Source organism: Dendrobates tinctorius, unplaced genomic scaffold (genome assembly GCF_039654945.1).
Source record: "Dendrobates tinctorius isolate UK_male_01 unplaced genomic scaffold, ASM3965494v1 ptg000104l, whole genome shotgun sequence".
Classification (NCBI taxonomy): Eukaryota; Metazoa; Chordata; class Amphibia; order Anura; family Dendrobatidae; genus Dendrobates; species Dendrobates tinctorius.
In genome coordinates, this window is record NW_027361772.1 from 1,524,520 (window position 1) to 1,536,746 (window position 12,227).

Below are 12,227 nucleotides of genomic sequence, written 5' to 3' on the forward strand. Positions count from 1 at the left end.
CTGTCTGTTTTGTTCTTTCTTCTTGCTTCACCGTCATTATATGTGGGGGGCTGCCTTTTGCTTTGGGGTCTGCTCTGGGGCAGTTTAGATTTCCCTTTCTGTCTTTAGGCTATATAGTCCTCCGGCTGTGATCGAGGGGCCTAGGGCATCGTAGGAGCCCCCCACGGCTACTGCTAGTTGTGTTGATAGGTTCAGGGGTCTGCAATCCGATAGCTGCCAACTTCTCTGGTTTTCTGGACTTAGCTAGCATTTCTATTTTTGCCTCCTACGGTGACTCAATCATAACAGCCCATCGTTGTAACTGTTTCCCTACCCCTTGTCTTGTTGTTTTAGTTACCGGCCTGCGAGCCGTGTCACACAGGACAGTATCACGTGCCGCATCCTGTTGTTCTAGTTACCGGCCTGCTGGTTGCGTCACACAGGACGGGTCCACGTGACAGTGGGATAAGGAAGATACAAGGGATGTATCTCTGTTTAGCAGAGGTGAGAGCTGATTTGAATGCGAGTGTTGCTTGTTTGATTGCAGTGAAATCATCTTGCGAATGGTTTTTTCCAACGTCGTTCTGCAATTCTGGATACTTGTCGAAGCTTTTTAGTGATGTTATTGTGCCAGGGTTGTTGATTTGTCGCACTCCACTATGCATAACAGGGGCGACCGAGTCAATGGCTGATGCAAGAGTGGCTTTGTAGAAACTAGTGGCAATGTCTGTGTGGTGGAGTGAAGATATGGCGGACAGTGGCCAAATAGACTTTGAGAGTGAGCGACTGTCTAGATGTGCGAGGTTTCAGCAGGGGTGTGCATGTTGCTGGACATGGGTGACAGGTGAAAAGGACAGTGATGAGAAAGTGAGTAGATGGTGGCCAGATAGAGGGAGAGGGGATGTTGTGAGGTTAGATAGGGTGAAGACCAGGTCTAATTTGTGTCCTTCTGTGTGGGTGGCTGAGGAGGAGTTTGGAGACTGCTGACTGGTGGATGTCAATGGGGATGTTGAAGTCACCCATGATGATGGTGGGAATGTCAGCAGAGAGAAAGTGAAGAAGCCAGGTGTAGAATTGGTCAATAAAGGCAGTGATCGGACCCGGAGGTCGATATATGATGGCCATTTGGAGGTTGGACGGGGAGTAGATGCGGACAGAGTAGACTTTAAAAGAGGGGAGGATAAGGGAGGGTAGAGGTGGGATTGGGTTAAAGGTACAGTTGGAAGAAAGGAGAAGGTCCACTCTTCCACCATGTCTGTTGCCAGGGTGAGGAGTGTGGGTGAAGTGGAGGCAGCCATAACATAGCACAGCAGGGGAGGCTGTGTCAGAGGGTGTCAGCCATGTTTTGGTGAGGCCCAGGAAGGAAAGATTGAGAGGTAAAGCGGTCATGAATCACGTGGAGATCATTACAGACGGAGCAGGCATTTCAGAGTGATCCAGAGAAAGGGAGCAGGGTGGTGGGCGTCAAGGGCATGGATTTGAGGTGGGCAAGATTTCGAGTGTTTATGTTGGGTTGGGAGTGATAGAAGGGGGTAATAATGGGAGGTATGAACTGTGGGGTCCAGGATTGGGAGATATGTCGCCAGCAGTGAGGAGAAGCAGAGAGAGACAGAACAGGTGGGAGAAGGAGAGTGGCTGGCTTGTTTTGTGTTTTATTAGGAGAGATCTGAGGTTGAGGAGCAGATCAGCAGAGGAGGTCAGGTGGAGAGGCAAAAGTGAAGGAGAGATTATTACTTGGTTAAAGGGTGCTGGGGTTTGTGGATAGCGAAGGAGAGTGAGGAGTAATGGAGCCAAAACTGTTAGAGCGTATGTCAGCATGATGAGATTAAGTGTGGAGGAAGGAGAAAGAAATGTAGTACATGTAATAACAGTGGTTAGTTGTACCTTCTGTTCACTTCAGGCTCTTTTCTGGTATATTTCTGCTGTATCCTTACAGAGCCATCTTTACGGAGACAGACCACGGTTAAAACAGACCTGACAGTCTGAATTTATAACAAGCTAAGGGGACATGAAATAGGTCTGGTGTGATCAGGAGGGAGGGGCAGCAGGGAGACTGCTCTCAGACACAGGAGGGGATTGATTAGAAGTCAGAAGCAAAATGGAAATAGTCAGATCCAAATGGACAGATAAAGCCAACTGTGTGTTAGCATCAAAGAATTAAGGTGAGAAAACATGCAGGGAAAAAGAGAGAAAAAATAAACAGTAATGGCAGACAGATACAGGGTTAGTGGGGTCAGGAAAGATGGGTGATTGTATTGCTGCCAGTGGACATACCTGAGGATGAATCAGATTGATTGTCAGATGGATAACAATAATGAAGCATAGTAATAATGAAGCATCTATAGTAGGGGGTTATATTTCTGGCATATTTCTGCTGTATCCTTTTAGAGACATCCTTATGGAGACAGACCTATGTGTTGTATATACAACGGTCTCACTGTCTCATATGTGATGTTTATACAGCAGTCTCAATATCTCTTATGTGATGTATATACTGCAGTCTCCCTGTCTCCTGTGTGTTGTAAATACAGCAGTCTGAATGTATCTTATGTGATGTATATACAGCAGTCTCAGTGTATCAAATCTGATGTATTTATTGCAGTCTCGGTGTATCCTATGTGATTTATGTACATCAGTCTCAGTGTATCCTATGTAATGTGTATATATAGCAGTCTCGGTGTACACTACATGATGTGTACAGCAGTCTCAGTATATCCTATGGTGGGGTACAATAACCGAGGTGGGGTGAAATAAGTTACTTATTTAGAATATTGATGCTGAGTAAGTGTTTTATGAACAAATAAAACCCTGGAGTGCTTCTTCAAGTGAGTTGTTACTTACCCGTTCAAATTTCCACTAGTCCATTTTAGAGGCACATCTCTGCATAGGAAGTGATGACGAGGCGTCCCATACAATCAATTCCCTGCAAATTGCTGGCACTGATCAGGTGACTGATGGACAGAACATCATTCAGTGATCTTCTGTCTCACAACCCAGAGAGTGAGCAGGTCCTCTGAACCATATTAATAGCGGAGACCCATTTTTTTGGTTCCTGGTAGATCTAAGAACAAGATCTGTTGGATGTCTTACCCGCTGTGTATGGGGCTGGCTTAAGATCTTAGATATGCAGCTGTCCCAGAGAAGAGTCCTCCTTCTGCTCAGCCAGTCTCACAACAGATAGAGATGCAAATGTGTTTTCCTATTGGAATTGCTTAGTGGACATGCACACTGTTCTGCAGATATATTGCTGACCTGTTCTGTCATTTACTGACAGATTTTTAGAAAGTCAGTTTTGTTATTGCACCTTTACTGAAATTTGACAAGATTCTGTTTTACTAATTTAGAAGGAAAATCTGTGGAACGCCAGAAAGTACATTGAGTTGTTCATGGTGGCGGATCTGAGTATGGTAAGTGAGGTATTATATGTAATGTATACCTAAGTATAGATGGTCCTGAATAAAAGGAATCCTTGATAAAGTCTGTGTGTTACTTGTACAAGCAAAACACTGTGCTATAATATAGCAGATATTGTGAATTCACACATTATAGGAGACAAAATGGATACAGGATGCCCCCCATGCCAAATAGCAATTCTCTTATGTAGAGGATAACTGGACTTGAAGGAAGATGACCTCATGCAGCCTATAAAGATGTCCTATATGCAGACATCCGGTTACGTTAGCGACTGAAGAAGATGTGTGACTGACACATAATCACATAATATAGTACAACAGGTCTATATCTTCTTCTGTAGACTGAAAGACAGGTTCAGATTGTACATTACATGTCCATCCTGTCAATATTGTATAGAAAGCCTTTACCAATAATAGTGAGGACCTCCTCCCCAAACCAACTCTGTAGAGCTAGAAGATAACAAGACAATAGAGCTAGTAGCGCTGGATAGATTTCATCTCATAGCTTCTACATAATCTTCTTTCTTAGAATTAGTTGGGGTCCCAAAAGTCAAACTCTCACCAAGCCAGCACTTTAAAAGATGGACTTCTTTGACATTACTATATGCTTGAGACAGTTAATCATATGATTAACACCACCTTGTTAATATTAAGTTGGTTTCTAAAACACCTCTGATCCTTTCAGGCATGAACTCCACAGGAACCCTGAAGTGTCCTGTGGTATTTGGTAGTAAGACAAGGTGTGACCTCCATGGATCAGACTTGTTTTTGGTGAACATTTCATAGATGCTCAGATTGAGATATGGAAAAGTTTGAGACAAGTCATCATCACCTTCAACATTTTGTCATATTACTCAAACCGATTCTGGACAATTTTTGCAGTATGGCAGGATCATTATCCTGCTGAAAGAGAGGAGTGCCATCAGTTAATACTGCTTTCAAAAAAGGGCGGGTTCCTCGTCTGTATAATGTTTTGGTAGGTGGTACATGTCACTTAGACTTGAGTGCCTTGAGCAAAGGTTTCCCAGCAGAACACTACCCAGACAAGCATATTGCATTGCTGGTTTGTAGAGGGGAGCAAAAAGACTCAAACTACCCTGGTCCAGAGTTTAGTTCGGTCCTCCTAGGCAACTAAACCAGGGCAGTGTTTACTTCTGCATGACCATTTCTCTGCCCTTTATTTGGGGTGCCTCAGCCACTTACTTGGCCCCCTTCTGCACTAGCAATGCTCTTCTCGGCATCCTGGGTGCCCTCCAGAGTGGCCAAGTAAGCGACTGAGATGTCTAGGATACTTAGCAGAGAACTGACGGCTCTTTTTTCATGGTGCCAACCATTCTGGCTACTCCATTAAGTCACATAGACGTTACTGATCTATATGACAGATAATTATTTGTACAACTGTTATCACATCTCAATAATTCTTTATCTTCCAGTACAAAAAATCTGAAAGGAATACAGAAGGTGTTAAACAGCATCTGATTAAAGTGGTGAACTTCATAAATACCGTAAGGCCGCCAGTATTATATGCACTTGGACTGGAAATTCTAGAATAACTTCATGAGCATTACTGTTGTAATACAGACTCCTCTCTCATTCCTTACACAGATTTATAAAAAAATCAATATTTTTGTCGCCCTCATTGGGATTGAAATCTGGGACACTAAAGATCAGATAGAGGTGGTCTCTGATTTCAATGTGCTGCTGCAAAGATTCCAGAACTGGAGGCTTCAGAACTTGCTGCCTAGGAAGCCTCATGACAATGCCCAGTTTCTCACGTAAGCCTTCATGATGCCTGGATACTCATGATGTCTGGATTCCTGCTAACTACATCTTTTCTCTTTTCTTGGTGTCTGGTGTAAATATACTGTACTGTTTTATGTGGTTAGATTGCAGATTCCTCAGATATTTAAGCCCAGTCTTCTTCTTTTAGGAATGTTGACTTTGATGGAAGTACAGTTGGACTTGCAACTATGTCTGCAATGTGTGAAGCAAATTCTGCTGGAATTAATCAGGTGAGTTCAGCCTATGCAGCTGTGTATATTTATACAGTGCATATATATATACAGTTGTGCTCAAAAGTTTACATACCGGGGCAGAACTTTCTTGGCCTTTTTTCAGAGAATATGAATGACAACACCAAAACTTTTTCTCCACATGGTTAGTGGTTGGGTGAAGCCATTTATTGTCAAACTACTGTGTTTTCTCTGTTTAATCCCTTAGTGACAGAGCCAATTTGGTACTTAATGACCAAGCCAGTTTTAACAATTCTGACCACTGTCACTTTATGAAGTAGTAGCTCTGGAACGCTTCAACGCATCCAACTGATTCTGAGATTGTTTTTTCGTGACATATTGTACTTCATGTTAGTGGTAAAATTTCTTCGATATAACTTGCGTTTATTTATGAAACAAATGGAAATTTGGCAAAAATTTAGAAAATTTTGCAATTTTCAAACTTTTAATTTTTGTATCCTTAAATCAGAAAGTGGTGTCACACAAAATAGTTAATAAATAACATTTCCCACATGTCTACTTTACATCAGCACAATTTTGGAAACATAATTTTTTTGCTGTTAGGACGTTATAAGGGTTAAATGTTGACCAGCGATTTCTCATTTTTCCAACAAAATTTACAAAACCATTTTTTAGGGACCACCTCACATTTGAAGTGAGTTTCGGGGGGTCAATATTACAGAAAATACCCAAAAGTGACACCATCCTAAAAACTGCACCCCTCAAGGTGCGCAAAATCACATTCAAGAAGTTTATTAACCCTTCAGGTGCTTCATGAGAACTACAGCAATGTGAAAGGAAAAAATGAAAATTTTACTTTTCTCACAATAAAATGTACTTTGGAACCATTTTTTTAAATTATTTTCACAAGGGTATCAGGAGAAAAAGGACCACAACATTTGTTGTGCAATTTTTCCTGAGTACGCCAATACCTCGTATGTGGGGGAAAGCCACTGTCTGGGCACGTGGCAGGACTCAGAAGGGAGGGAGCACTGTTTGACTTTTTGAATGCATAATTGGCTGGAATCAATGGTGGCGTCATGACGCATTTGGAGACCCCCCTGATGTACCTAAACAGTGGAACCCCCCCAATTCTAACTCGAACCCTAACCCCAACACACCCCTAACCCTAATCCCAACCCTAACCGCAACCCTATCCCCAACACACCCCTAACCCTAATCCCAATCCTAACCGTAATCCCAACCATAACCACAACCCTAACCCTAGCCCAACCCTAACTGTAACCCAACCCTAACGTTAGCCCACCCTTAACCCTAACCCCGACCCTAACTTTAGCACAACCCTAGCCCTATCCCAACCCTAACCCTAGCTGCAACCCTAACCTTAGCTGCAACCCTAACCCCAACTTTAGCCCAACCCTAACTTTAGCCCAACCCTAACTTTAGCCCAACCCTAACTTTAGCCCAACCCTAACCTTAGCCCAACTCTAACATTAATGGAAAAATGGAAACAAATACATTTTTTAATGTTATTATTTTTACCTAACTAAGGGGTTGATAAAGGGGGTTTGATTTACTATTTTTTTTATTTTGATCACTGTTATAGGGTCTATTACAATGATCAAAATGAACCAATAGGAAAAATTTCCTATTGTTGCTGGGCGCCGGCCAGAAGATCTTGGCGGGCTCACTATGCGTGCGTCCGCCATTTTCTTTCCGGAAGAAGACACCAGCGGCCTGGGGTATTCACGGGGGGTTACTGGGACCCCGAAGGTATCAGAGGGGGGGTGGTTGGAGGACCCCATTTCTGTCTCCCCTGATGTGCAATCACATCAGAGGACAGAGAAATTAAATGGGATGTCTGACTTTTTTTTGTCGCCGTTATTCCATTAATAACAGCGATCGCAACACTGGGGTCGGTATAAACCGACCCGAATCATGTTCTCTGGGGTCCACCACCGGTAGCCGAGACCCCGGAGAAATTCCGACGCTGGGGGGTGCTATACCCTTATTTCTCAGCGCCGTTAAAAAGTGACACTGAGGCATAAATACCCTTAATTGCTGCTGTTGAAGGCGTATCGGCAGTCGTTAAGGGGTTAAATCATAATGACAACCCAAAACATCCAAATGACCCTGATCAAAAGTTTACATACCCTTGTGATTTGGACCTGATAACATGCACAGAAGTTGATACAAATGGATTTGAATGGCTACTAAAGGTAGCATCCTCACCTGTGACCTGTTTTCTTGTAATCAGTGTGCATAAAAGCTGAGTGAGTTTCTGGGATCCAGACAGACTCTTGCATCTTTCATCCAGCCACTGACGTTTCTGGATTGCGATTCATGGGGAAAGCAAAAGAATTGTCATCGGATCTACGGGAAAAGGTAGTTGAACTGTATAAAACAGGAAAGTGATACAAAAAGATATCCAAGGAATTGATAATGCCAGTCAGCAGTGTTGAAACTGTGATTAACAAATGGAAAATCAGGGTCTCTGTAAAAACAAAACCACGGTCAGGTAGACCAACAAAAATGTCATCCACAACTGCCAGGAAAATTGTCCAGGATGCAAAGAAAAACCTACAAATAACATCAGCTGAAATACTGAACTCTCTGAAAATTAGCGGTGTGGCTGTTTCAAGATGTACAATAAGAAGGCACTTGAATAAAAATGGGCTGCATGTTCGAGTCACCAGAAAAAAGCCATTACTGCGCAAATGCCACAAAGTATCTCACCTACAATACGCAAAACAGCACAGAGAAAAGCCTCAAAACTTCTGGAACAAGGATTGATGAGGCCAAAATTGAACTTTTTGTCCACAACAATAAACGTTATATTTGGAGAGAGGTCATAAAGGCCTATGATGAAAAGAACACCATTCTTACTGTAATGCACGGAGGTGGATCGCTGATGTTTGGGGATGTGTGAGCTACAAATGCACAGGAAACTTGGTCAAGGTTGAAGGAAAGATGAATACAGCACATTATCAGCAAATACTGGAGGCAAATTTGCACTCATCAGCATGGAAGCTGCGCATGGGACGTTCTTGGACGTTACAACATGATAACGATCCAAAACACAAGGCCAAGTCGACTTGTCATTGGCTACAGCAGAACAAAGTGAAGTTTCTGGATTGGCCATCTCAGTCTCCTGACCTCAATATCATTGAGCCACTCTGGGGAGATCTAAAGTGCGCAGTTCATGCTAGACAGCCCAGGAATTTCCAGGAACTGGAGGCATTTTGCCAAGAAGAGTGGACAGCTTTATCATCTGAGAAAATAAAAAACCTCATCCACAACTACCACAAAAGACCTCAAGCTGTCATTGATATTAGAGGGGGCAATACAAGGTATTAAGGAATGGTATATGTAAACTTTTGATCAGGGTCATTTGGATGTTTTGGGTTGTCATTATGATTTAAAAAGAGAAAAACAGTGGTTTGACAATGGCTTCACCCAACCATAAACCATGAGTGGAGAAGAAGTTTTACTGTTATCATTCTTATTCTCTTAAAAAAAGCCAAGAAAGCAAAAATTCTGGCTGGGTATGTAAACTTTTGAGAACAACTGTATCTTATTTCTGCACAGTGAATTTTATGGCTTGAAATAGGCTCACAGTTTAAAGAGCTGAAATGTTCAACATACTGTACACAGATTTTTTCACTATCTCATGTCTGGAATTTTTCCATTTTGTATATATACTGTATATTCTTAAAAGCGTTGTCCAAAACCTAATAGCGAATGTTATACATAAACTGAACCTGTCAGCAGTTTTGGCCGATATAAGATACGGCCATCAACTTTCAGGGCTGATATACAGCATTCTATAATGCTGTATATAAGCCCCCAACTAGACCTGGAAGAACTGAAAAATAAGGTATTTTTTGCCGCCCTCTTGCTTGCTTCTTGTGGATTATTAGACCCTGCATCATCCACACAGTCTCCCTGGCATGGCGCTCCTGCGCAGGTGTACTTTTTGGCCCTGTTGAGGGCAGAGCAAAGTCCTGCAGTGCGCTGATGCCGGGGCTCTTTGACCTTTTCTGGCACCTGCGCACTGCAGTGCTTTGCTCAGTCAAAATGTTTTCAAGTACGCTATGTGGTAGAATGAATGGGGTGTCATTCAGAAGTACAAGTCATCCCACAAAAAAACAAGCCCTCATATGTCTATGTGGACAAAAAAAAAATAGGAGTTATGGCTCTGGCAAGAAGAGGAGGAAAAAATGGAAACGCAAAAACAGAAATTGGCTGCAGCATGAAGGAGTAAAAAACTATGTACCGTATACAGTATACTCGTGTATAAGCCGACATGTGTATAAGCTGACCCCCCCCCTAATTTTGCCACAAAAAACTGGGAAAACTTATTGACTCGTGTATAAGCCTAGGGTGGAATCCATAGACTATGCCCCCATATGCTGCTCCATAGATTATGCCCCCATATGCTGCTCCATAGAATATGCCCCCATATGCTGTTCCCTAGAATATTCCCCCATACGCTGCTCCATAGAATATGCCCCCATACGCTGCTCCATAGAATATGCCCCCATATGCTGCTCCATAGATTATGCCCCCATATGCTTCTCCATAGTTTATCCCCCCATATGCTGCCCCATAGAATATGCCCCCATATGCTGCTCCATAGACTATGCCCCCATATGCTGCTCCATAAACTATGCCCCCATATGCTGCCCCATAGAATATGCCCCCATATGCTGCCCCATAGAATATGCCCCATATGCTGCTCCATAGACAATGCCCCCATATGCTGCTCCATAGACTATGCCCCCATATGCTGCAAAAAAAATATGCCATACTCACCTCTCCTGGGTCCATCGCCGCTGTCTGCCGCTTCTTGTGTCAATGACTGTTCAGCCAGCAGAGGGGCGGCGCGCACTAACCACGTCACCGCGCCCCCTGCTGCCTAAATGTCACTGACACGGGATGCAGCAGAGACAGCGGTGAGCAGCGATGGACCGAGGGACAGGTGAATATCGCTATACTCACCCATCCTGCCGCAGTCTCTGCAGCCTTGCTTCTCCACTGTCTCCCTTCCTGTCTTCAGTGGTCACGTGGTACCGCTCATTACACTCATGAATATGCGCATATTCCTTAGCTGGGGAATTGGGAGCCAATGGAGGTATTTGCAGAGGGGGGAGATAGGGTAGTAGTGAGGAGAGAGGTGGATTAGTCGGGCAGCAGAATTGAGAACAGACTGGAGTGGTGCAAGAGAGTTAGCAGGGAGGCCACAGAGGAGGGTGTTGCAGTAGTCAAGGCGGGAGATGATGAGGGCATGTACAAGAGTTTTAGTAGACTGAGGAATGGACGATTCTGGAAATATTTTTGAGTTGGAGGCGACAGGAGGTGGCAAGAGATTGGACGTGTGGTTTGAAGGACAGGGCAGAGTCGAGAGTTACTCCAAGGCACCGTATTTCAGGTGCGGGAGACAGCATGATGCCATTTACCATAATAGATAGATCGGGTATGGAAGGTACGTGAGATGGAGGAAAGATAATGAGTTCAGTTTTGTCTACGTTGAGTTTTAGGAAGAGAGAGGTGAAAAAGGAGTATATGGCTGATAGACACTCCAGGATTCTGGACAGCAGAGAGGTGACATCTGGGCCAGAGAGGTAGATCTGAGTGTCATCTGCATACAGGTGGTACTGGAAGCCATGGGACTTTATGAGTTGTCCTAGGCCAAGAGTATAGATGGAAAAAAGTAGGGGCCCCAAGACAAAGCCTTGGGGGACTCCAACAGAGAGGGCGCGGGATGAGGAGGTAGTGTGGGAGTGGGAAACGCTGAATGTGCGGTCAGAAAGGTATGAGGAAATCCAGGACAGGGCGAGGTCTTTTATGCCAAGGGAAAAAAGAATCTGTAGCAGTAAGCAGTGGTCAACTGTGTCAAATGCAGAGGACAGGTCAAGAAGGAGGAGGATGGAGAACAGTCTGTTAGCTTTGGCTGTGAGTAAGTCATTAGTAATTTTGGTCAGGGCAGTTTCAGTGGAGTGGTGGGGGCAGAAGCCAGATTGCAGGATGTCAAGGAGGGAGTTAGATGAGAGGTGGGAGGAAAGTTGAGCATGGACATGCTGTTCAAGGAGTTTGGAAGCAAACGGGAGCAGTGATATGGGGCGATAGCTGGGCATAGCAGTTGGGTCAAGAATTGATTTTTTGAGGATGGGTGTTATGGTGGCATGTTTGAAGGCAGAGGGGAAGGTACCAGAAGTTAGGGATAGGTTGAAGAGATGGATTAGGGCTGGAATGATCATGTTAGTGAGGTTGGGGAGCAGGTGGGAAGGGATGGGGTTAAGTGCACAGGTGGTGAGGCGTGATTTGGAAAGGAGATGAGTAAGCTCTCCTTCAGTGATGTTGGAGAGGGAGGTTATTAGGGAATGGCAGAGGTCTGGTATGTGGAGCGGTTGGGGTGGTGGAACTGTAAAGGCTTGCCTTGTTTGGTCGATCTTGTTTTTGAAGTAGGTGGCAAAGTCCTCAGCAGAGATGAGGGGAGTTGGAGGTGGCAGTGGTGGGCGGAGGAGAGAGTTGAATGTGCTGAACAGTTGGTTTGGGTTTTGGGATAGTGAAGATACAAGGTTTGTGAAAAAGGTCTGTTTAGCAGAGGTGAGGGCTTATTTAAAGGCAAGTGTAGCTTGTTTAAAAGCAGTGAAGTCGTCTGACAGGCGTGTTTTCTTCCAACGCCGCTCTGCGACCCTGGATGCTTGTCGAAGTTTTTTGGTGAGGTTGTTGTGCCAGGGTTGCCTATTAGTTTGTCGAACTTTGTCATGCATGAGAGGGGTCTGATGTGAGGGTGGCGTTGTAGAAAAGCGGTGGCACTGTCCGTGTTGTGGAGTGAAGATATGGAGGACAGAGGTAG

General features: G+C 44.1%; 1 protein-coding gene across 1 annotated transcript in view; it reads left to right on the plus strand.

The window, feature by feature from the left end:
- The window catches only part of LOC141100429 (zinc metalloproteinase-disintegrin-like 4a), a 94,255-nt gene that overhangs the window by 52,923 nt on the left and 29,105 nt on the right, over positions 1-12,227 (plus strand). The window contains exons 8-11 of the mRNA XM_073588941.1: positions 3,324-3,386; positions 4,826-4,897; positions 4,998-5,167; positions 5,323-5,404. Coding sequence (XP_073445042.1) covers positions 3,324-3,386; positions 4,826-4,897; positions 4,998-5,167; positions 5,323-5,404 — 387 coding nt within the window. The remainder of the gene's footprint in view (positions 1-3,323; positions 3,387-4,825; positions 4,898-4,997; positions 5,168-5,322; positions 5,405-12,227) is intronic.